At 42.4% G+C, this 26,994-nt stretch overlaps 1 protein-coding gene across 2 annotated transcripts in view; it reads right to left on the bottom strand.

The window, feature by feature from the left end:
• Positions 1 to 26,994, bottom strand: part of PCCA (propionyl-CoA carboxylase subunit alpha) — an 805,290-nt gene that overhangs the window by 454,427 nt on the left and 323,869 nt on the right. For both annotated transcript variants that reach the window (XM_073569504.1, XM_073569503.1), the window contains exons 10-11: positions 3,611 to 3,713; positions 2,282 to 2,376 (exon numbers count right to left, since the gene is read on the bottom strand). In XM_073569504.1, the coding sequence (XP_073425605.1) occupies positions 2,282 to 2,376; positions 3,611 to 3,713 (198 nt within the window). The remainder of the gene's footprint in view (positions 1 to 2,281; positions 2,377 to 3,610; positions 3,714 to 26,994) is intronic.

The following is a 26,994-nucleotide window of genomic DNA, read 5'->3' as shown; positions in this document are numbered from 1 at the left end:
TGATGGGGTGAAGGCAATGATGGGGAGAAGGGGGTGATGGAGCACTTATTCAAAACCTATGGTGAGTTGAGTCACATTATAAATGTTATTTAATTATAAGTATGCACTGCTACACTACAACCGTGTCCATAGCCCCACCCCCTTATGACCAAAGCCCCGCCCCTGCCACACCGCCATCCCCGCCCTGCCGGGCCATGGAAGAATGGTCTTGCTTGAAACCGGTCCCTGGTGCAAAAAAGGTTGGGGACCACTGGCTTAGAGGACAACATTTTTGTCGGCAGAGCCTCTAACGTTTTATACGCCAGTTAAAAGAGGGAGGTCAAAAAGATCAATGGAATACATTGTACCAAACATATTAAATGATACATGGCACCAAATAAATTTGGTCCATTTTTAGACAATCCTAAAGCAAAAAAATGAAATCAACACCTGCCGCTGGAGATTTGCACCAAAATTTGCAATATTTTCTGACAATTACACTTTTAACACTATTGTCTAAAAAATTTTTGCACAACTTGTAACTTATTTTACACACACTAGAATAAAGTGCTTGATAAACACAGAATAATGTGCTTCTACCTTCAGTTGCTGTCTGCTGGTTTTTCAGCATTCAGCTATTGAAGTATAGTATATTACGTTTGTTGAGCATTTCCACTGAAAGATTATCGTGAACATGCGTTCCTAGGAACACAATCTTGCAATGTAAACTGGCAGCCCAAAACGCTCTTTCATAAAGATGAAATCTTTTGTGCTGCAAAATAAGTGGCTTTCAGCAGCACATCCTCCTGTGTAAACAGGACCTGAGAACACTGGTAACTTAGGGTACCGTTACACTTAGCGATGCACCAGCGATCCCGACAACGATATGGATCGCTGGTGCATCGCTAAGTGGTCGCTGGTGAGCTGCCACACAGGCAGATCTCACCAGTGACATCGCAGGGGTCGGGGGTTGCTACTTACCTGTCAGACGCGGCGATCCAGACGTCCTCCGCCCGCCTCCATGCGTCACTCGTCGGCGCCACAGGAAGCCCAGCAGGAAGTGCCCGACGAGAAATGATCCAGGACCTTCTCGTGTGATCAGTGATGGACAGCGGGGGAGCCGGTCGGAGGCAAGTATCACATGTAGCGATATCGCTAGCAATATCGCTATAATGTCACAAATTCGGTGATGTTACAGCGATATTGCCAGCGATATCGCTATGTGTAACGGGGGCTTTATATGCACTAAAGGCCCCTTTACATTTAGCGATGCACCAGCGATCCCGACAACAATACGACCTGGTCAGGATCGCTGTTGCATCGCTAAATGGTCGCTAGTGAGCTGCCACACAGGCAGATCTCACAGCGATGCAGCAGCGATACAGTGGTCGTTACTTACCTTGCAGATGCAGCGATCCCGACGTCCTCCCGCCCGCGTCTACGCGTCGCTCGTCGGCGCCAGCAGGAAGCACCCGACGAGAAATGGAGCTGTGCGATCAACGACAGACAGCGGGGGAGCCAGTCGGAGGTAAGTATCACACATAGCGATATCGCTGCTGCGTCACTAAATCGGTGATTCTTTAGAGATATTGCTAGCGATATCGCTGTGTGTAAATCCCCCTTAAATCATCTATTACATATTGTTCAGTCTGCAAGGTTACGTGCAGTCTGATTACTGATCGTGGGTACACATCCTAATACGTATAAGCAAGCATACATGCTCCCATTTGTAGTCTGTTTTCTTACTAATAATGCACCTAAAATCACCTAATTGGTCCATTCTGAGATTTATTTGAATCAGGATCAGATAGATTTTTTTCATATTTAGTTTTGGTGAATATTTTTAGATATTTGCTTGTCAATAAAAGACTAGGCAGCATGTAAGAAAGTTACTAATCTGGTACTATGGCCAAAAATATTTTTGGGGGCTTTGTTTTTGTTTGTTTTTTTGTTTTTTAAGTAAATATTTTCATTGGATGAAAAATTGAATTAAAAAGGAGGCCATGATTTTAAACCCTACTTTTACAAATATACCAGTTGTCTACTTTCAGGAAATATAAGGGAATGGCAGAATAATATTTTTATACTTAATTTTATAAATCAGATTTTGTGTTTATCAAAAAGTGTGCAGATTGTCCTGGCAACAGTATCACAAATAAAAAGGAAAAAAAAAAAAAAAACATGTTCAGCTCTTCCTCAGACGTGGCTAAAAACAAACATCAGCTTCAGTCTTGTATTCCCGCAGGAAGACATCACAGAAACAAGCAGCACAAGTCAAGTCAAGATGAAGTTTACAACTCACCTAGGTGCCTCCTCAACTACTTTCTGGTTCCGTCTTTGAATAGAGCATTCTCTTTCATTAAGCCAGAGTGCATTGTCATGTTTATCTGCTAGCACCTAAAACAAATAAATGGGGACATTTCATTACATAACACCATTACATAATTAGGACTGATTATGGAATAAACATTTTGATGAGACTCCATTAATTAGATGCCAAACTGTATGCTTATTATCGAAGGTGGATAGGATATCATTTTAGTGAATGTTCTTGTCACAAGGCTTATAGTGCAAGCAGTTCTTTTTTAACCCCTTAATGACCGCCAATACGTCTTTTAACTGACCTGAGCTATAAGAGAATAGCATCCCCATACAGGTGACAATCCAGCAGCTGTTGTTGGCTGTACACTATAGCTGACAACTTGCTGCATTAGCCACGATCAGTGTTTTCACCATCCAAATCTGTTTAACCCCTTAGATGCTGCTGTCAATAGTGACTACCTCATATAAATGGTTAACAGAGTGTGGCTTCTCCCTCTTTATCCCCCATCGGCACCCTGAGATCATGATTGTGTGGTCCTAATGTTTGCCATGGCAATTCACGCCCAAATAGCGGCCTTAGAGTCTGATGGCTGTTGTAACCGGTTCAGAAGTTAGCGCCATTTAGGTGGTAAAAATACACATTTTCATTCCTGAAATACAACACTTTACATTATTCCTGAAAATCACCAGAAGGGTTAATAAACTACCTGACTGCAGTTTTCAATATGTCAGGAGGTGCTGTTTTTAAAATGGTATCACTTTTGGAGTTTTCCAATATATATGACCCTGAAAGTCACTTAAAACATGGATAGGTCCCTTAAAAAAATACATTTTGTAAATTTCCTTGAAAAAATGAAAAATTACTGCTACATTTTTAAACCTCCTAAAAGGCTAATAAAATAAAATAACATTTTACAAATGGTGCTGATGTAAAGCAGACATGTGGGAAATGTTATTTATTAATGTCTTGCTATGGTATGACTATCTGGATTAAAGGGATTATCAGTCAAAATTTGAAAATTCCTAATTTTTTAAAATTTTTCTCAAATTTCTGATATTTTTTTATAAACAAAACATATCAACCTAAATTTACCATTATCATAGAGTATAATGTGTCACGAAAAAATAATCTCAAAATCACTGGGATTTGTTGAAGCGTTCCAGAGTGATTACCAGATAAATTGACACTGGTCAGATTTAAAAAATTTGGCTTGTCACTAAGGGGTTAAGGGTTCAAAACAAAACATTTAGGAGTAAACTAGTGAAAGCTATGGTGGTCAATCTTTGAACAACTAATATAAGAACTTACCTGAATTTCTATATGCCGGGGGTTGTCAATGAATTTTTCTATAAGTAGGCGATCATCTCCAAAGCTTGACACCGCCTCTTGTGTTGAAAATCTAAACCCATCCCTAAAAGTTGTCAAACAAAAATATATGGAGAAAAGAAATGCAATCACCTATTTATACATTTTTTTGACAATTACATCATATTTCAAAGAAAACTGGATTTACATGACTTTCCGCCATCACACAAAGGAGCATTAGATAAACAGAAATGATGTGTCAATTCTTGACTACATGTAGAGATTTTGAAAAAGTGCCTCAAAAGAAAAATGCTTAATACATCCAAATATACTACTCTGTCCTGGTAAATCTCCTGCCACTACAGCGTGCCTCTCCGTTCGGCCACTCAGTTTTGTGAACTGTCCTTCAGTGATGATTTGTTGAACAAAAAAAGCACATGACAGCTGCAACCAATCCTTGTCCTCAGCACTAAAGGCAGCACAGTTACCCTATGACCTGTGAAACCAGTGATTGGGTGCAGCAGTCATGTGCATATACCTGGCATGTCATTGCTGTAAGACCATTCAGGGATGCTAGAGCAGCAGAGGATTTACCAGGTGGGTATTTAACTATTTTATTCCATTCTCTGCTTTGTGGCCATTTTTACCAAATCTTAAGAAACCCTTTTAAGTGTCATTCTAAGTTGTGGCATGCCCTTTACAACAATACCATGAAGCTGTATGAGAAAAAGGAAGAAAAGCTAGATGAGGCTTCTCCACATGATTATGAACATAAACTGCCCAGGAAAATTAGGACTGCCAGAAAACTAAAATATAACAAGTCAAGGAATAGCAAAGATATAAAAAGCTTACACTTAAAAAGCATTTTATACTGTTGGCACACTATAGTATATTTACAGTGGCTTGTGAAAGTATTCATCCCCTTGGTATTTTTCATGTTTTGCTAACGCATAACCTGGAATTTCACTTTTTTTTTCTTTTTGAGGGTTTGCATCAGTTCATGTAAAGAACATGCCTACAACTGTGAACATTTGTCTTTTTATTATGAATTAAACAATAGGAAAAAATAATTGAAAACTTCAGTGTGCATAACTATTCACCTCCCTAAAGTCAGTACTTTGTAGAGCCTCCTTTTGTGGCAATTACAGCTGCAAGTTGCCTTGGATCCAAGTCTCTATGAGCTTTCCACATCTTGCCACTAGGATTTTTGCCCATTCCTCAAGGCAAAACTGTTCCAACTCTTCAAGTTAGATGGTTTTCTCTGGTGAACAGCAACTTTCAAGTCTGTCCATAGATTCTCAAATGGATTAAGGTCTCGGCTTTGACTAGGCCTCTCCAAAATATTTACACATTTCCCCTTATCCACTCGAGTGTTGCTTTAGCAGTATGCTTTGGGTCATTGTCTTGTTGGAAGTTGAACCTCCGTCCCAGTCTCAAGTCACTGACAAACAGGTTTTGCTCAAGAATATCCCTGTATTTCGAACCATCAATCTTCCCCTCAACTCGAATAATTTTTCCTGCCCTTTGCCGAAAAACATCCCCACAACATAATGCTGCCACCACCATGTTTAAAGTGTGGAGATGGTGTTCTTGTAGTAATGAGTGGTGTTGTTTTGGCACCAGACAGTGTTTACCTTGGTAGCCAAAAAGCTGAACTTCACTTTGGCCTCATCTGCCCACAGAACATTCCTCCATACATTTGGGGAGTCTCTCATGTCTTTTGGCAACCTCAAAACGAATTTTTGTGTTTAAGTAAAGACACATGTTTTCTGCTCAATCTTCTATAAAGGCCATATCTATGGAGTGTAAGGGTACCGTTACACCTAGCGATGCACAAGCGATCCCGACCAGCGATATGACGCGGTCAGGATCGCTGGTGCATCGCTAGGTGGTCGCTAGTGATCTGCCAAACAGGCAGATCTCACTAGCGACATCGCTGGGGTCGGGGGTCGCTACTTACCTGTCAGATGCGGCGATCCTGCGTCCTCCCGCCCGGCTCCACGCCTCGCTCGTCGGCGCCACAGGAAGCCCAGCAGGAAGTGACCGACGGGGAATGATCCAGGAGCTTCTCGCGCGATCAGCGATAACCAGCGGGGGAGCTGGTCGGAGGTAAGTATTACATGCAGCGATATCGCTAGCAATATCGCTGCAACGTCACAAAATCGGTGACTTTACAGCGATATTGCTAGCGATATCGCAGTGTGTAACGGGGGCTTAAGGCTTATTGTGGTCATATAGATAGATATATTCTAGTCTTTGCTTGGGAAATCTGCAGCTCCTTCATGGTTAACATTAGTCTCTCTACTGCCTCTCTGATAATGCCCTCCTTACCTGGGCTCAGTGTTTTGGTCTTTTCAGTTTTGTAGTGATACCATGTTCTCTCCATTTGGTAATGGATTTGATAGTACTGCTGGGGGGGGGGGGGGGGGTCATCAGAGATGGGGATATTTATTTTTATAACAACCTTGACCCTGACTTGCTTGGAGATCTTGGTCTTCAAGGTGATTGGTTAGTGATGCTTCTTGCTCGATGTTGCTGCAGCCTCTGTGGCTTTTCAGAAAAGGTGTATATATACTGACAGACCATGTAACACAGGTGGAATTCCTGTCACTAAGCAAGTGACTTATGAAGGTAATTGCTTGTACCAGAAAATGTTAGGGGCTTCATCTCAAAACAGGTGAATACATATGGACATGCTAATTTTTAGTAATTTAATTACATACATTTAATTTATGCCTATATTTTTCTCACTTTGACAACTTAGACTATTTAGTGCTGATGCATCACACACAAGTTGTATTACAAAAATAAACACAGATTGTAATGTAACAAAATGGGTAAAAAGCCAAGGGGGTAAATACTTTCACAAGTCACTGCACATCATACAACAGGTTAATCGGCAAATCTACAACTGTACCACCTCAAGCAAGTTGCTATTTGTCAAAAAGGCAGAGGAGATGTTGCTCAAGCTCAACCAATACCCGTCATACTTTTAATTCATGCTTACTTCTTTACATCAGGATATGAGTAACACGCTGGAAAAATCTATTGTAAAACCATATTTAATTATCCCCCATCTGACACCCCCCTCCCCCCAAGTGGTTTACTAGTACCGTACACATAGTGGTTTCTGCACTGAAGCATGTGCCTATTGATAACCCACAAAGGGATTCCTGATTTTACAAAAATCAATCTGCCTAATTAGGTAATCTTTCCATCAGCTAGAGATCTGATTATTCCAAGGCATTATTAGTACTAACTATTTGCCAACACATTAAAAGAACACAATGTATTTTTACCCCAGGCTCTACAAGTACCAGATTTAAAAGCAGTTTTTATTTAGTAGCCAGCAAGAGGTCTATGTAATAATCACTTGCCGTAAAGAAGTCCATACCGTCAAGCATATTTTTCTAGGTTAAGCCTACAAAGATATTTCATTTTTGTACCTAGAGAGGTAAATATCATCATCCTTGACTATATGGTTTGCTATATTATGCAGCAGCACACGTTAACCCCTTTTCTCAAGCACAACTTTTTTGCAACTGTATGTATCTATAAATTGGATTTATTTTTTGCAGAAGAAACAGGGCTTTGTTCTGGTAATATACATTTTAGATATTGCTTTCTTTTTTTCCCCACAAATCGTACAAAAATGACTCACAAACATGAGGAAAAAGTTTTTTTTCATTTTCATGTGCAATATTTTTTAAATTAAAAAACAAACTTTTTTATACCTCTAAATTTATTACAGTATTTTCACTGATTCCATATATGAATCATGCTTGACATTTTTTAGGCTAGTATAAGATATGAAATACAAGGATATGTTTCATGTTTAAGAGGGAAACACTTATAAAAACTTGCATATTACCGGACATTATTTTTTAGACCATATCATGATGAATAAACTTTTGAAATCCCATTGTTTTCATACCTAGATACCCTAATGTACAAGCTTACGAGTATTGCTTTGCCCTTTTTATGCTTTGTTTTTCACTGAAATGCCACAAAATGCTAAATAAAATTGTTAGAATATATACTTATTTCTATTAGTTTCATTAAAAGATAACCCCCCCAAAAAAAAAAAAAATCCCACAAACTACCTAATTACCCAAACAGTGCAGTGAATTACAGGCAGTATTGAAGGTAAAAAGGACCTTTCATCAAATTTTTCATGTTAATCTAGACACACAATGTAACATGCGTTGCTGAGCACAATAATAGTTTTTTTTTTTTAATTATTTTATCTCTCCATTGCAAAGATATTAGCAAAGTATTTAAAGGGAAACTGTCACCCCCCCCAGGGCATTTTTAAGTAAAAGAGCCACCTTCAGCAGCACTAAGGCTGCATTCTGTGAAGGTGGCTCTTCTGTTTCTGATCCCCAGGAACGCAGAATTATTAACTTTTATAAATAGGTCCCATACCTGTAATACGTCCCATAGGTATGGTGTGTCCCCCTGTAGCAGCCACCTCCCCGCCGTCAATCATGCCCACCCTGCACCACCTCCTCCTGCCTTGCTGTCGCCGTTACATGGCACAGCGCAGGCGCCCACTGGCAACAGTTCTCGGGCATGCGCAGTGCGCGCTGCCCGGGAACTGACATCAGGCTATTGCGCCTAAAGCAGTGCTGTGGAGTCGAAGATGGAAGTCAGTGAAATTGAAGAGTCTGAGTCGGTGGTTTGGCTTACTGACTCAAAGGACCTGGCTGTCAGCTCTACCAAATAAATGCAGGCATCCGCAGGGGGAAAAAGAACATGCCCCTACTACAGATTAAAACAGAATTTAAAGACACAGCATTCAGTGTTAGGCTGGAGCAGTACAGCAGAGCTTGTAGCACTGCACTTGCTTTGGCAATGCCAGCATGCATTTAGTACTGCCAATGAGGCTCACTTGAATTTGAGAGGACAGCTACTAGAAGTGTTTGTAATGAGGCTCAACTTCTGCAGCACTTCCTTTGCCCTCCCTTAGCACCGAAAGCTAGAGATGAAAGCTGTCACACTCGGGACTGCTGTACTCCAGCACATGCCATCACTCTGCAATAACGAGAGCAGACTATTTGTCAATGCTATTGTGGGGGTGTGTTCTTTCTCCAGTGTGTTACTGCTTGCTTATGATTGGCCGGCGCTTGACAGAGGAAGTAATAAATGCCCCCAGTGAAATTTCTCTGGTAGTTCATGGTTTGACAAAATTATAAAAACGTTTTATTCTGCTCTGCAGTGTATTACATCTTGTGTCCAGTTCAACATAAAACATTTGATGAAGATTTAAAAGCGTCTAAAAATGTGGTTTGAGCTAAGTGTGTGACTTGAGATCAGTGACTTTGAATTCAAAGAGTTTAAAATAGAACAATTTGTATTAATTTACTGTTTGCATATATTTCTGCAAACATTATTAGTAAAATGTGCTCCATTATTTATAATGCCATTCAGAGTACATCTTCTCACAACTTCACAAGTATGCAATCATCAAACATACTGCTGTGCTACATTTGTATTTTTAGTATGTGAAAGCCCAAATACTGGATCTAAATGTGGAACTTGCAACACCGAGATCCACTGACAATATGAAAAGGAGATTGCTGCTAACTGAGAAGATGCTTGCTGGGTTACATGTTGGGGAGAATCAAAGCATCGAGATGCAAGATAATGAGGCAGCTAAATTGGAGACAAATAGAAGGCAAGGTAGAGGAATGACCGGTAGGGAGGCTAGTCCTTATCTAGCACTCCCCAAAAAGTTAGCTAAGTTGGCAGATGATGTGGATGTCACTCTGGTAGTAGCTCTGATGCAACAAGGCATGTCCTCTGAAAGCCAGTGGAGTGTTTGCTCCAGTAGGAGGGATATAAGAGTTCAGAGCAGGCCAGACAGGTGCTAGTAGCGGGTGATTAAATTAGGGGAACCAACAGGGTCCAGCTAGATCAGCAATTGGTTTGTTGCTTTCTTGGCACTTGAGTTCAGCTCAATGCGGATTCAGTTGACAGATTACTAGAAGGGGCTTGGGAAGACTCGGCAGTCATGGTACACATTGGCACGAATGACAATGAAGGAAGGTTCTAAAAAGGTAGTAACCTCAGAAAGATAGGGATGGGCCTTTTGGTGTAGTTCTAATAACATCACCGTTTTCTCTGCTGCAAAGTAGTTCTAGTAGTTTCCGGAATAGTGAGCTCTGGACAATCCTGGACGACCACACTGGCAACTATCTGTGTACACAGTAAATTGCATGGAAAACTGCTAATCAGTGGGGACCACAAGGTTACACAGAAAAGGTGGATTATGTGGAATGAGACAACTAGTCCTCTAATGGTAATCTCCTGCCTGGACATAATCTTTAACCCAGCAAAAAGTACAGCGCAGTCTCAAAAATATTAAAATTGTCAAATCACAGGGCCTGAATGGCATACACCCTCCTCAAGAATAAAATGGGTTGTCTTCTACTTGGACAACCCTGTCTAATATAGCAAGTGTGTCCTGAGTAAAATAACAGTTATACTCACCTCCACTGATGGCGCCGTTCCAGTGGTGTCAGCACTCGCTCTCCCGGGGCTCAAGTCACAGTGCTACGTCGTGCGAGCTCTCCAGCCAATCACTGCTGGATTGACTCTCCCCATCATAGGAAGAATAAGACCTCAAGAGGAAGTCGGAGGTGCGGGTGACCGATCAGTTTTGCTTGATGTTTGATTCGTCTGAAGAATGGGAGAGTGAAGACAGCTCTAACTGGCTGCAAAGTTTGCATGACAATGTGATGCGAGCCCTGGGAGAGCAAATGCCGACACCATTGGAACGCCACTGGCATTGGAGGTGAGTATATACGTTATTTTACTTGGAGCAAACATGGTGACACTGCAAAAATAATGGAATCACGAAAGGGTGAAAATACAACCGTGCCATATATAAAAACTTTGATGCTTTAATATAATCACATTTGCACTGGAGTTAACTGTAGAGTGTAAACAAAATTGAGTTTTAGGAAATCAAAATTTAGCATAATGAGCCCAAAAAATAGTTGCATAGAAAATGTTTACCAGAAGACATTAAACCCTTACAGACATTCATCGTAAATGTACAGCACATGTTGGGTACAGGAGTATGGAAGGGTCTTTGGAGCAAAGCCCACACCACAGTAAGCAGATGCAGTGTTGCACAGCCAGCATATGTCTAACTGCAGTGATTTGATGCACACATCTCCCCACCCACGACACGCTCGCAGGTCAGACTGGACTTTGTAATACAAAGACTGTGGTTTTCTCTATGTACTACAATACAGTTGAGAACAGGAGAACAGACACACAGGTCTCAAAGTATTGAAAAAAAAAATTGACTAACCCCCATTTTTCAGCCATTAAAAAATAAATAGTCACAGTATTGCAGTTTGTGCAAACGTCAAAATGCTAACCCATACGGTGAGAGTTGTAAAAATTAAAATTAGAAGCACCGTAATTGCAAAAAAAATAACTGTTTGGTTCTGCCATAATCCTACTGACCTGAAGAATCATGTTGCTAGGCCATTTTTACCACACATAAAATGCAGAAAAATAATTTCACCATGGGATTTTGGGATATGTTTTTTAAACATTTCATTGCACTTGGAATTTTTTTTTTTTAAGTTATGGCTTTTGAAATAAAAGGTAGAAGAAAAAAACAAAAATCGCAAACAAACAAAACTGCCTGTGGAAGGAAGGGATTAAGGCCAATACAAGGACTATATTATACAGTTAGTTAAAATCTAAGATCTACAATCTAAAGAAAATATATAAACTTTAGACATATGTTACCACATTTAACCATTTATATACGCAATTTAAACAGAAGAACCCTGGGGAGAAGCACGTTCTAGCAACACATGGCAATGGTGGTGAATAGCACTGAAAGTACTTAGCCACAAGCAGATTTACTGAGAACATACATTTTCACAGTAAATAAACTAGATATATCACAAATGTGAACCTTTTCTACTGTAGGAGAAACATATATTGCTATACAGCACGATATCAAAAGCGTTCACTTTTAGGAGCATCAAGCAGCAACAATTGTGGATAAAGCATATGTGCAATCAGAATACCATTAATTACCAATTACACCAAAAACGGAAGTTCAACAGCCAAGTGTTCATGTTACATTCAAATATGGAGCTCCATCTGATGCTTTGTACTTGGTGCACTGGTTTTGCTGGTCTTTCTTCCATCTCGCACCTCTAAACTCAACCACAAGCCTATTCAACTTTTAGCGGATGACTCTCCATTTTCACGTCACCATGAGGCCACATTCACATGTTCAGTATTTGGTCAGTATTTTATATTTTACATCAGAATTTGTAAACCAATATCACAACGTGTGAACGTAGCCTTACAGGGGTTGTGCCATGAACAAAAGTGTATTTTAAATCAACAGATCTTAGAATAATCATAAGTTCCACAATTGGATGTATTTATATAAAACGTTCTTGTGCTGACATAATCTTATAAATGTGCCCCTCCTGTTTACTGTGTAATGGCCGTTAAATGTTCGACATGTGCATTGATGTATTTTATGAGGTCTACTTACATTATATTTTCTATAGCTAGCTGTCTGATCCCTATTAATGATATATTATTGTTAATCATTGGTGACCCGGGTTATCATCTAATGGCATCTATATTGATGTGCTTTATGCGGCCCATGTGGCCAATATTTTCTTAAGTATATATATTTTTATTGATAATGTCCTAGATGCTGTATATTGTTATTAAATGTACCCATTATGCCCATTTAATATCACCTTGCATTTGAGTTGTAGATGGTGATTGTTTTGTAGCTTACTCTAAGTATTATGGCCGTTTTGTGATAGGTAATATGCTGTATTAATTCAAATGGAGTATGGATCGGTTTATTTTGGTTTGTCCTGACCAGTACGCATGCGTGTCATGGTCTGGGGCTGCGATACGGCTTCCGGCGTCTCTAGTTGATGTGTTTCCATGGCATCCTTTGATGCCCTGGAGCGCACTGACTGACGTTGGCGCCGCCTCGCATCCCTGGTCGTCATGACTGCGGATGCGTCACTTCCGGTCAGGACTTCCGGTCCGCGGCCTTTTTAAACTCCCCGGCCCTGATGTTTACCACGCCCCCTGACGAAGGACGAGCATCCGAAACGCGCGTCGGGGCAGACGCGCGGACCCCCCAGGACCTCTGCACACCACCGTCATACGTTGGTAAGATGCCACCACATCGACCTCTGGCGTTATGCTGCCCGGTTTGGGTGAACATGATTTCATACATCACACCAGCTATATGGTGATGCAACATATTTTTGACTGGTACATTAGCCAGTGTTCACTTTTTGCCGATTGTGGTATGAGAAAGATGATGGTGGCACTTATATATTTTTGTTATAGTCTCCCTTGGATGGCAGTTATTTGATCTTTAAAATATAGCGATTTATTTGCTCACTGGGATGCCATGATATACCTGCAGGGCCTACTAGACCGGCCATTAATGCGGTTTACAATAAGTATGAGTTATTTTGGTGCCTTGATAAGTACTGTACATGTATACATTTATATTTCATCTGATTTGTAATACTAATTTATGAGTCTTTGGGTGGGGTCTGCTACGTTTTCCATGCTACGTGGTTAATCTATGTGTATTACCACACTGTTTTTGTCTTGTTCTGCATACCTGTCTAATAAAGATATTCTATTTTTATACTGGATCTGTGGTCGTATATTAGTGGATCTTTTTCCACCCCCCTTCTCTCTTCTGTGTAATGGCCGTGTCTGACCATGCAGGAACATGGAATGATCATACCACAGCTCCTGGGCAGGGGAAGAAACAAAAAGAAAAACAAAACAAAAGAAGAGTATACAGAAAGGAAAGCACAGGATCACAGCGGATTCTTCCCCCCCCCCCCCCCCCCCGACTGTTTTGACACAATGTTACCGCAAAGAAAGAATCAGCTGTGATCGCATGCTGTAATGTCTGTATACTCTTTTCCTTCCTTGCCCAGCAGCTGTGGTATGATCAGACAATGTTCCTGCAGGGTCAGACACAGCCATTTACACAGTACATAGCAGGGGAAAATTTATAAGATTATCTCAGCACAGGAATATTTTATATAAACACATCCAATTGTGGATTTTATTGTTATTATAAGATATATTGATTAAAATGAACTTGTTTGTGGTAGAATCCCTTCAAGCTTATAAAAGCAACTTATTTGAATTCAACCGCTGTATTTCATGACTCACCAGCCTCAAAGGGCAAAGGCAGTGGAGTTTGCAGCATGTGCTCTGTGGTCAATCCTGGTGTGGTGTTCTGTATAAAATACGGCAGTCTCTACCCGGCCATACACTCACATCAAGTACCACCTCAACCCCTTCACGACATGCGCCATACATGTACAGTTCATGTCGTGTCTCTCCCTTTGATGTGGGCTTCGGAGCTAAGCCCACATCTTTTCCGGCACATGTCAGCTGTTATGAACAGATGTGTGCCCCTAATAGCCGCGGGTGGAATCGCGATCCATCCGCGGCTGTTAACCTGTTAAATGCAGCTGTCAATCTCTGGCAGCGGCATTTAATGTTATTGCACCAGAAGCACGCCACTAATCCCGCCCATTGGTGCCCGTGTCACATGACCGTGGGTCGCCGATGGGTTGGCATGACAACCCAGGGACTGCAGCAGACCCCTGTGATCTTCATTGCCAGATTGCTATGAGCACCGGCCCAGCGGTCGGGACTCCTAACAAGTGAGCATTTCTGCTACACACAGACGATCTGATCAACGTCTGTGTACAGCAGAGGCGATGAGAAGATCACAGCTTTTAGTCTCCCATGGAGACTATTGAAGCAAGTGCAAAGAAAAAAAAAATGTTTTTGAAAACATTAAAAAAATAAAGTATAAAAATTCACATTACCCCCCTTTCGCCCCATTCAAAATAAAACAATTAAAAAAATTTTAAAAAACCACATATTTGGTATCGCCGCGTTCAGAATCGACAATCTATCAAGATATAAAAAGTAGTAGTTCGATCAGTAAACGGCGTAGTGAGAAAAAAAAAAAAAAGTAAAAACCCCAGAATTACATTTTTTTGGTCGCTGCAATACTGCATTAAAATGCAATAAGACGCGATCAAAAAGTCATATCTGCTCCAAAATGGTGCCATTAAAAACGTCAGCTCGGCGCACAAAAAATAAGCCCTCACCCAGCCACAGATCATGAAAATTGGAGACGCTCATATCAAGTGAGCTGATCATCGCCTGCATATAGCAAAGCCGATCGGGTTTTTGGCAGCTCTTAAGTCTCCCATGGAGACTATTGAAGAATGCCAAAAAAGAACCTAGACATGTTTGGTGTCTATGAAATCAAAATGCCATGGAGAATCATACTGGCAGGTCAGTTTTAGCATTTAGGGAACCTAGTAAATAAAACAAAACAAACTGTTTGATTGCACTTTTTTGCAATTTCACAGCACTTGGAATTTTTTGCCCATTTTCAAATACAAGACATGGTAAAACCAACGGTGTTGTTCAAAAGTACAACTCGTCCCACAAAAAAAAAAACAAGCCTTCACATGGCCATATTGATGGAAAAATAAAGTTATGGCTCTGGGAAGAAGAGGAGCAAAAAACGAAAACGCAAAACCAAAAATACCTCCAGTCATGAAGGGGTTAATGGCTATGTATAAGCACTATATAAGATTTACAGTTCGGACAGGTCTGTGATGCTGCATTAATATCAGAGAAGCACAGGCACATTAAACTGTCTGGATCGGGAGCTTCAGCAATGCAGTCAGATTTACATCAGGTTTCTATGGAAAAGATCTTGCAAGTGCTGCATATGCTCAGAAATGCTGACAGACTGGCAGCAGTGACCAGTAACCCAGACAACGACCACAACAAATTACAAATCCCTCCATTCTTGGGAGCGCAATCGTTTTGGGCTTCTGATTATGGTTTAAGAAATCATTCAAGTTTTAATAAGTTTTGTGTTTTGAACACTAAAGCAAAAGCTCATCTTTTTGAAATGCGGCTTTAAGATTTTTCAACTTTTTTTGTGGGACACATGGTTATTTAAGATTCTGCAGGTGAACAACTGGCTATGTCGATGGTGCCGTCAGCAAGGATTTGGATTTCTAGATCACGGAGTGAATTACCTATATGATGGACTACTTGCTAGAGATGGGGTGCACCTTACAAAGACTGGAAAAGATGTATTTGGAAGTGGCCTTGCTACACTCATCAGGAGAGCTTTAAAGGGGGGATCTGTCACCCTTTTTATCCCCTACTAGCTTAAGAGCCCGGCGCTGCCAGGGCATAGTAAGTAACTGTGGTTAGTTATAGCAAATTATAATTATCCTCCATCCCATAGTCCCGTGCCCATTTACCCATCATACATATCCACGATCCCATAGGCCCGTGCCCATATACCCATCATACATATCCTCCATCCCACAGTCGAGTGCCCATATACCCATCACACATCCTCCATCCCATAGTCCCATGCCCATATACCCATCACACATCCTTCTTCTCATAGTCCCATGCCCATATACGCATCATACATTTCCTCCATCCCATAGTCCCGTGCCCATATACCCATCATACATATCCGCCATCACATAGTCCCGTGCCCATATACCCGTCATACATATCCTCCATCCCATAGTTCAGTGCCCATATACCCATGTATATCTGGAACTGTCCTCCCACCTCTCCTCCTGTTCCCTCTTTGACCGGTTACAATCTGGCTTCTGACCGCATCACTCAACTGAAACTGCCCTAACTAAAGTCACTAACGACTTACTAACCGCTAAGAGCAAGCGACACTACTCTGTCCTCCTTCTCCTGGACCTGTCCTCTGCCTTCGACACCGTAGACCATTCCCTCCTGCTACAGATTCTCTCATCTCTTGGCATCACAGACTTGGCCCTATTCTGGATCTCATCATACCTAACGGACCGAACATTCACTGTCTCCCTCTCACACACCACCTCCTCACCTCGCCCCCTGTCTGTCGGTGTTCCCCAAGGCTCTGTCCTAGGACACCTACTATTCTCCGTCTATAACTTCGGATTGGGACAGCTCATAGAATCCCACGGTTCGCAGTATCACCTCTACGCCGATGACACGCAGATCTACCCATCTGGACCCGACCTCGCCTCCTTGCTGACTGAAATCCAACAATGTCTGTCTCCTATCTCAGCCTTCTTCTCTGCTCGCTTTCTCAAACTGAACATGGTCAAAACAGAATTTATCATCTTTACCCCATCTCACTCTACCCCTCCACCAGACCTATCCATCAATGTCAACGGCTGCTCTCTTTCCCCAGTCCCGCACGCTCGGTGCCTTGGGGTGATCCTCGACTCTGCGCTCTCTTTCAAACCACATAACCAAGCCCTCGCCTCCTCCTGCCGCCTCAAACTCAAAAATATTTCCCGGATCTGTTCATTCCTCAACCACGAAACGACAAAAACACTAATGCACGCTCTTATCTCCTGTTTCGTCTACTGCAACCTCCTACTCTCTGGTCTCCCCTCTAGCACTCTGGTACCGCTCCAGTCCATCTTACACTCTGCTGCCCGACTAATCCACCTGTCTCCCCGCTACTCCCCAGCCTCCCCCTATGCCAGGCCCTTCACTGGCTTCCTATCGCCCAGAGGATCCAATTCAAAACCCTAACCATGACATACAAAGCCATCCACAACCTGTCTCCTCCATACATCTGTGAAATGGTCTCTAGGTACCTACCCGCACGCAACCTTCGATCATCTCAAGATCTCCTTCTCTACTCCCCCCTTATCTCCTCTTCCCACAACCGCATACAAGACTTCTCCCGTGCTTCCCCCATACTCTGGAACTCCCTGCCGCAACACATCAGACTCTCACCATCAACGGAAACCTTCAAGAAGAACCTGAAGACCCACCTGTTCCAACAAGCCTACAGCCTGCAATGATCCTCGGTCTACTGAACCACCGCACGACCTGCTCTACCCCCTCCTACTGTATCCTCACCCATCCCTGTAGACTGAGCCCTCGCGGGCAGGGTCCCCTCTCCTTATGTACTTGTGCGTCCCTTGTCTTACACTTATTATTCTTGTATATATTACACTTGTCTATAATTCCCCTATTGACACGTAAAGCGCCACGGAATAAATGGCGCTATATAAATGAATAATAATAATAATAATAATAATAATAATAATAATAATAATAATAATAATAATAATAATACCCATCACACATCCTCCATCCCATAGTCCCGTGCCCATATACCCGTCATACATATCCTCCATCCCATAGTCCAGTGCCCATATATCCATCACACATCCTCCATCCCATAGTCCAGGGTTTCCCAACTCCAGTCCTCAAGGCACACCAACAGATCATGTTTTCAGGATTTCCTTTGTATTGCACAGGTGAAGCAATTATCACCTGAGCAATACTAAGGAAATCCTGAAAACATGATCTATTGGTGTGCTTTGAGGACTGGAGTTGGGAAACCCTGCCATAGTCAACCATTTTGACATCATAATGAGCGGCGGGGCTTGCAACCTATTATGAATGAGCGTCGCCATGGCAACCATTATGACATCATTATGAGGGGCGGGGCTTGATACACATACACACTTTTTCCCCATTATGTGCCAAAATTGTTTGGTGAATTGGAACACGCAGGGTTAAAATTTCGCCTCACAATATAGCCTAGGACACTATCGGGGTCCAGACGTGTGACTGTGCCAAATTTTGTGGCTGTAGCTGCGGCGGTGCGGATGCCAATCCCGGACATATATATACACACACACACACACACACACACACACACTTGAGCTTTATATATTAGATTAGCTGCCGGCATAGACATCGGGGGCTTATCTACAGCATTCTGTAATGCTGTAGATAAGCCCCTGATGTAACCTGAAAGAGAAGAAAAACACGTTATATTATACTCACCGAGGTGGGCGGTCCAGTCCGATGGGTGTTGCGGTCCGGTCCGGCGCCTCCCTTCTTCATGCGATGACGTCCTCTTCTCCCGTCCTGAAATGGCTCCGGCGCATTGTTCTGCCCTGTTGAGGGCAGAGCAGAATTCTGCAGTGCGCAGGCGCCAGATCTCTCCCGACGCCTGCGCACTGCAGGACTCTGCTCTGCCGTCAACAGGGCAAAGCAGTGCGCCTGCGCCAGAGCCATTACAGGATGGGAGAAGAGGACGTCATCGCATGAAGAAGGGAGGCGCCAGACCGGACCGCAACACCCATCGGACCGGACCGCCCACCTTGGTAAGTATAATAGAACGTGTTTTTCTTCTCTTTCAGGTTACATCGGGGGCTTATCTAAAGCATTACAGAATGCTGTAGATAAGCCCCCGATGTCTATGCCAGCAGCTGCAAAGCCAAAAAAAGGGTGACAGATTCCCTTTAAACTAGAACAATGTGGGAAGGGAAGCAAAAGGCCAGAAAAAGTCATACACCTGACAAATGCTATTGAGAACTCCGCTATTAGAAGTGGAAAGGAAGAACAAAGACAAAAGAATCTAAACAAAAATATTGGAGAAAGAGAATCAAATCACAAACTAAAATGTTTCTATACTAATGCACAAAGCATGGGCAACAAGGAGAATTGGAACTACTAACGCAGGAAAAGAAATATGATGTCATTGGAATCAGAAACTTGGTGGGACAATACACATGATTGGAATACAAGGCTAGAATACAACTTATTTGCTAGAAACAAACTTGATAAAAGAGGAGGAGGTGTCGCATTGTATGTTAGAAACGCGTATATCTGCACAGAGATTGAAGCTTCAGAGACTGGGAGTTCTGTGGAAACCGTTTGGGTAAGAATACAAGGACAGAACAATGGAAAGGACACCATTGTAGGCATTTACTACAGGCCGCCTGTGCAAGCTAAAGATATGGATGAACTCTTTATGCATCAAATGGCCAAGTTCTGCAAAAAATATGACAGTTGTCATGGGAGATTTCAACTATCCTGACATTTGTTGGGAATCTCTCTCAGGCAAAAACTAACAGGTCAAGGAAATTCTTATCCTCTCTTGCTGACAACTTTATCTTCCAAAAGGTAGGGGAGAAAACAAGGGGAACTGATACCTTGGATCTAATCCTTATAAACAGGGAGGAAATGGTTGAGGAGGTAAAAGTGGCTGGGACCATAGGAGGAAGCGACCATGCTAGTTTAGAATTTTGGATAACTAGAGGAGGAAGACCTGTGAAGACTCAGACGTCAAGGTTAGATTTCAGAAAGGCAGATTTTAAGGGATTCAGAAAGAGAATTGGAGGGATCCAATGTCTGGATATCCTTAAGGACAAAAATGTCCAGGAAGGATGGGAAATCTTGAAAAATGAAATTCTCAAAGCACAATTGTTAACAATTCCGAAAAGAGGGAAGAATAGGAAGCATTTAAGGAAACCAGGATGGATGAACACAGAACTTAATCACATGCTAAAAAGGAAGAAAGAAATGTTTATAAAATGGAAAGAGGGAGGCATATCTAAAGAAGAATATAATGCTGTCTGCAGAACTTGCAGGGCACAAATCAGATTATCTAAAGCTGACAATGAATTGAGGCTTGCAAGAGATGTCAAAAGCAATAATAAAGGATTTTGGGGATATGTCAAAAGTAAAAGAAAAGTCAAAGATGCTATAGGATTTTTACAGGATGAAAATGATGAAATGGTAAGACAGGATGTTGAGAAGGCCGAACTTTTAAATTCCTATTTTGCATCTGCTTTCTCTCAGAAAGGAAATGTAACATCAACGGTTCTTCACTGTCCTATTAAGGCAATAGAAGAATCCAGGAAATCTATAAACAGAAAGTTAGTGAGGAAACACTTAGCTAACCTAAATGAATTCAAGTCTCCAGGTCCAGATGAATTACACCCCAGAGTTCTGAAGGAGATAGCAGAAGAAATTTTTGAACCCCTCTACATAATCTTGAAAATTCTTGGAGAACAGGAGACGTCCCAGAAGACTGGAGAAGAGCAAATGCTGTTCCTATCTTCAAAAAGGGAAAGAAGGTGGACCCAGGCAACTATACGCCAGTGAGTCTGACTTCAATACCAGGAAAGATCTTTGAGCAAATTATTAAACAACATGTATGTAAGTACCTGGACAAGAATGAAGTGATAAAACAGAGTCAGCATGGGTTTGTAACTAATAAGTCATGTCAGACTAACTTAATTTCCTTCTATGACAGAATCACTGATGCATCAGGGAAATGCTGTAGATATAGTATATCTTGACTTCAGCAAAGCATTTGACAAAGTATCTCACACAATCCTTATTGAAAAACCGGCTAAGTATGGAATGGACAAGGCAACTGTTAGGTGGATTCATAAATGGCTTAGTGATCAGACCCAAAGAGTCGTCGTAAATCGCTGCACATCCAGTTGGAAGAATGTCTCAAGTGGGGTACCACAGGGCTCTGTCCTGGGCCCTGTATTGTTCAACATCTTTATCAACGATTTAGGTGAAGGAATTGAGGGTAAACTGATTAAATTTGCTGATGACACAAAGCTAGGAGGGATAGCTAATACTAGAGAGGAGAGAGAGAGGATTCAAAAAGATATAAATAAACTGGAGCAGTGGGCAGCAACTAACAGAGTGGTTTTTAACAAGGAAAAATGCAAAGTACTACATCTTGGCAATAAAAATGAAAAAAGCTTTTACAAAATGGGAGGAATATGGCTAAGCAACAGCACATGTGAAAAAGACTTGGCTATACTAATTGATCACAGACTGAATATGAGTCAACAGTATGATGCAGCAGCAAAAAAGGCAAATGCAATTCTAGGATGCATAAACAGAAGCATACAGTCTAGATCACACAAAGTCATTATTGCCCTATACTCCTCTTTGGTCAGACCTCATCTGGAATACTGTGTCCAGTTTTGGGCGCTACATTTTAAAAAAGACATCAACAAACTGGAGCAAGTTCAGAAAAGAGCGACCAGAATGGTGACCGGTCTGCAAACCCTGTCTTATTAGGAAAGCTTGCAGGATTTGGGAATGTTTAGCTTGCAGAAGAGAAGACTGAGAGGAGACTTAATAGCTGTCTACAAATATCTCAAGGGCTGTCACATTGTAGAAGGATCATCTTTATTCTCATTTGCACAAGGAAAAACTAGAAGTAATGGGATGAAACTGAATGGGAGGAGACACAGATCAGATATTAGAAAAAACTTTTTGACAGAGTGATCAATAAGTGGAACAGGCTGCCACAAGAGGTGGTGAGTTCTCCATTAATAGAAGTCTTCAAACAGAGGTTGGACAGACGTCTGTCTGGGATGATTTAGCGAATCCTACTTTGAGCAGGGGGTTGGACCAGATGGCCCAGGAGGTCCCTTCCAACTCTACGATTCTGTTTCTATTTAACACCGTAGTGACCAGGCAAATTTTTAAAATCTGACGTGTCAATTTATGAATAACCTTGGAATGTTTCAACATATCCCATTGATTGAGAAGTTTTTTAATGACACATTATCCTTCATGACAATGGTACATTTAAGTTGATTGGTTTTGCGTTTATTTATAAAATATCAGAAATTTGACAAAATAAAATGGCAATTTTTAAACTTTGAGGCTGTGTGCACTCGTAGCTTTTTTTAAGCGTTTTTGATGCGTTTTTCGGGGTCAAACCGCATAAAAAACGCTTAAAATCATCCCATTCATTTTAATGCATTTTGGCATTTTTGTGCCAATGGATGCATTTTTTGCCGCTAAGGAAATGCTTAGCGGTAAAAAAACGCAGCATGTTCATTAACTTCCGTTTAGGTCCGCGTTTTTGGCTATTAACTATAGTCCAAAAGACGCGCGGAAAAAAGCGCATCAAAAACGTGCGTTTTTTACGCAAAAATCGCTGCAAAAACGCGCGTTTTCTGGGAAGGAGAACCAGTTTCCTGAGCATTTAAAAAACGCTACGTGGGCACATAGCCTGAATGTTTACTCCTTTAATTCAGATAGCCATAGTCAGTGAAAACACTGATCGTGGCTGATGCAGCAAGTTATCAGCTATACTGTACAGCTGACAGCTGCTCGATTGTCACCCGTCGAGGCATGTGAGTCTCTTAGATCGCAGGTCAGTAAAAAGACGCATTAGTGGTCATCAAGTGGTTAAATAGGATCTGTTGCCATATAAAATAGTCAGTTTATTCTTAGGTATTCCTTTGTATTCAATTTAGTTTTTTTTTTTTTTTATTAATTCACCATACGGTTCCAGAAATACGGATCTTTTTATTTTATGCTAATTGTATGGTCGTTATTGAGGGGTTGTTACTCACAGGGTAAATCTGCAGAGATGCTTAAATGCACGCACTGTGAGGTAGCGCTGTCATTTACTTAGGGGATTCTCGCTTGCAGCGAACAAAAACCAGTTCCGGCACGGATTTTCCATCAAATCATACAGTCCTTGCGGTTTATTCACGCCTCATAAACCACAGCAGCAACAGAAAGTTCACTTAATAGCATTACCAGCATAGCATTCATTGTAATGCTTCACTCTTATTATCAATGTCCAGGACACAGGCTCACTTAGCCTCACAATTATCTCACCCACGTCAGGGTTCCTCATGCGGCTGCTGCATTCCGCACACGTTCGTTCCCTCCAGAGATCTCTCAGGCACACATTGCCATTGCTCCCAGCCACTTCACCCGTGCTGTCTGGGAGGAAGCTCCATCTCTGCAGGACCTTCCACACTGGACCAACCAAGTCCCAGCATTCACCACCTGTGACCTACCCTGGCCACATTATATGGTCCATAGCCACGCCCACCGGGTCACATGACTATGACCTCATCACAGGTCCTTCACACACTCACATAGCCTTTTACAACATGCATTTTCAGACACACCCCTGGGTGGATTTGTAGGTAACTGGCCCATTCAACTCACAAGTTACCTAGAGACTTCTCCCTTACACCTTGAAATAACACCTCAGCAATACCATTGCTTATCAATATGCATAACTAAGTCTCCATCTCAAAGCCACCCCTTTTGAGATACACAACCATCCTTCAGGATTCTGCCACCCATCCTCTCCCTTGGAACCTCCACACAGCGCCCCCTAGCCCCTCCCCACAGCACCCAGAGAATCATGTTAGAAACGCCACAATGGTAAAAAGATTGTAAGAATACGTTCTCACAATGAGCTTTTCGTAAATTTTTGATACTGCAGATTTTCTTAAGCATTTCTGCTCCCATTATGTAAATTATGTTACGTGCCTTTATGTTATTGTGTTTGAGCTTTTCTTATGCGTTAAGATTTTGACTCAGTTTTTCTTGTCTCTTGTTGATATGCCATATTTTAAATAATACTGCTTTGTTTTTATACTTCCAGGTATTTATTGCTAACAAAACTTCATGTGCGGATTAAATGCGTTTTCAGTATATTTCCATCACAGTCTATGGGGAAAACCTGCACATAAAACTCAGCGTAAACTCAAGAGGAAATTATATCTTGCCGTTTTAAAAACACGCACCACAGTACAGTTTACATGGAGCAAAAAAATAAATCCCATCCACTTTGCTAGAACTGTAAAGGCCCCGTCACACTAAGCGACTTACCTGCAATCCCGACACCGATATCAAGGTGTCAGGATCGCTGGTAAGTCGCTATGTGATCGCTGGTGAGCTGTCACACAGACAGCTTCACCAGCGATCAGCACAGCGATGCCGAGCGCCCGGCATCGCTGGCCATCGCTGTAAAAAATAGAATCAAAATAAAAAATATAGTTATTCTCACCTTCCGACGTCCCGTTCAGCCATCCTGCCTCTCTCCACGCTCTAGTCCCAGTGATCCTTTGCACGAATAACCGCGAGATGTCACGGTCTCGAGGGATAACAAAGTCTCGCTGTCATTCATGCAAAGGATCACTGGGACCGGAGTGTGGAGAGAGGCAGGATGGCTGAACGGGACGTCGGAAGGTGAGAATAACTATATTTTTTTTTAATTTTTACACCTGATCGCTGGTCTCCCGCCTGTCACACACAGCGATGCGTGCTGGCCAGCGGGAGACCAGCGACCAAAGAAATGTCCAGAGGTTTCTTCCAGCGATCAGCGATACCGGCAGGGGGGCACAAAAAGTTGTCACAAAAGTTGTGACTCAGCAGCGATCTCGCTACCGAGATGGGGCCTTAAGGCATTACGTTTAAAGGGAATCTGTCACCCCTTTTTTCTTCGATTATGAGCTCCCAGCACCGACTTCAGGGGCTTAGCTACAGCATTCTGTAATGCTGTAGATAAGCCCCCGATGTAACCTGAAAGATAAGAAAAAAAGTTTGATTATACTCACCAGGGGGGGGGGGGGGTCCAGGCCGACGCCTCCCATCTTCTAGTGATGACATCCTCTTCTTACCTTCCTGTGGACCAGACCGCAACACCCATCGGACCGCCCCCCCCCCCCGGTGAGTATAACCTAACTCTTTTTTTCTTATATTTCAGGTTACATCGGGGGCATATCTACAGCATTATAGAATGCTTCAGATATCACCATGGGTACTTACAGGTAGCCGTTTTTTTCCGGAACCCATGACAGCACACGTGAGAGAGAGGGATCCGCCCCGCCAGGACCCTACTGAAATATAAGGGGCGGCACCTCTCCCCCGCTTCAGTTGGTTACAGAGCATTGAGACGACTTCCCGGTTAGTTACATGTTTAGCCAACACCGCATCACACAAACACACTCTACTAACGTGCACACCCATATGGTGAAAAGGGGGGGGGGAATATACGGGTGCTGTCATGGGTTACGGAGAAAATGGCTACCGGTAAGTAACCATGGTGGTTTTCCCTTCACCCATGACAGCACACCTGAGAGATTTTTGGAGACTTCGAAACACCTTAGGGAGGGACCACCGCTTGCAGCACCCTTCTACCAAAGGTTAAGTCAGCAGAGGAGGACAAATTTAATCTATAGTGTCTAAAGAAGGTTGATGGTGAGGCCTTGCAAATTTGGTCTAATGATACCTCTGCCTTTTCGGCCCAGGAGGTCGCCACGGCTCTGGTGGATTGAGTCTTGATGCAGTCAGGAATCGGAATGCCACTAGCTGATTAGGCTACACTAATGGCCTCCCTAATCCATCTGGCTATGGTCCCTTTTGATACTCCGTAACCTTTCCTGGTACCCTGGAAGGCTACAAATAGGGACTGGGACCTCCTCCACTGGCTAGTCACTGATATATATTCTAGCAGGGCCCTTTTTACATCCAATTTGTGGAATTTCTCCTCCCCTGGGTTTTTTGGATTCTCACAGAAGGAGGGGAGGACAATCTCCTGGCTACGGTGGAAATCTGATACCAATTTAGGTAGATAAGCAGGGTCTGTTTTTAGGACGACCCTGTCCTGGTACACCTGGGTATAAGGTGGATTCACTGAGAGGGCCTGCAAGTCACTTACTCTATGGGCCGATGAAAGGGCCAATAAAATAATGGTCTTTTACCGGCAGTTGTTGAATTGGTTCAAATGGCTCTTTCGTAAGGGCTTCTAACACCAGGTTTAAATCCCACGGGGCTATTCTTGGTAATGGGATCAGTCTGGACCTATGGCAGGATTTAATGAATCTAGCTACCCATCTGTTTGCCGCTATGTTGCAGTTATATAGTGCGCCCAGTGCAGACACCTGAACTTTAAGGGTATTTACCGCTAGTCCCAGTTGTAATCCTGCCTGTAAGAATTCCAAGATGGCCTTAATCGGGGGCTTTTGGTCTAATGGCTTCCCCAGGAACTGTAGAAACTTATTCCATGTTCTACCATATATGTTAGTTGTTACTGGCTTCCTACTTTTCAACAGCGTAGCCACCAACCCCGGAGAAAAACCTCTATCCCTTAAAAGTGACCTTTCAAATTCCACACCGTCAGATGGAATCCCTTGACTTGCATGTGGAATATTGGACCCTGAGCCAGCAGGTCTGGGATCTCTGGTAGTACCCATGGATCCGAGAGGGTCATCATCTGCAGCAGCGAGAACCAGGGCCTTTTCGGCCAGAATAGGTCTATTAAGATCACTCTGGCTTGACCTTCCCTTATTTTCCTCACAACTGTTGCGATCAGAGCTACTGGAGGAATTGCGTAACCTAGTTTGAAATTCCACGGAATTTGCAATGCATCCACCACCCATGATTTTTTTGGGGGGTTTAACGAACAAAACCGCTCTACCTGTCTGTTGCTTTTGTTGGCAAAGAGGTCTACTACTGGTTCTCCCCAAAGTTGTACTATCTTCTGAAACACTAACTGATTTAGGGTCCCTTCTCCTTGCCTTAGTATATTGCGGCTCAGGAAGTCGGCTTCTATGTTTTCTACCACTCTTATAAGTAGTGCCGTCAGGGAGAGTAGATGTCGCTCTGCTCTGTGAGAAATCTCGTTGGTCGCGTTCATTAAGGAGTGCGACCTTGTTCCCCCCTGGTGA

Source organism: Dendrobates tinctorius, unplaced genomic scaffold (genome assembly GCF_039654945.1).
Source record: "Dendrobates tinctorius isolate UK_male_01 unplaced genomic scaffold, ASM3965494v1 ptg000026l, whole genome shotgun sequence".
Lineage (NCBI taxonomy): Eukaryota > Metazoa > Chordata > Amphibia > Anura > Dendrobatidae > Dendrobates > Dendrobates tinctorius.
Note: the sequence above shows the minus strand (reverse complement) of the source record. Positions and strands in the feature narration are given on the sequence as shown.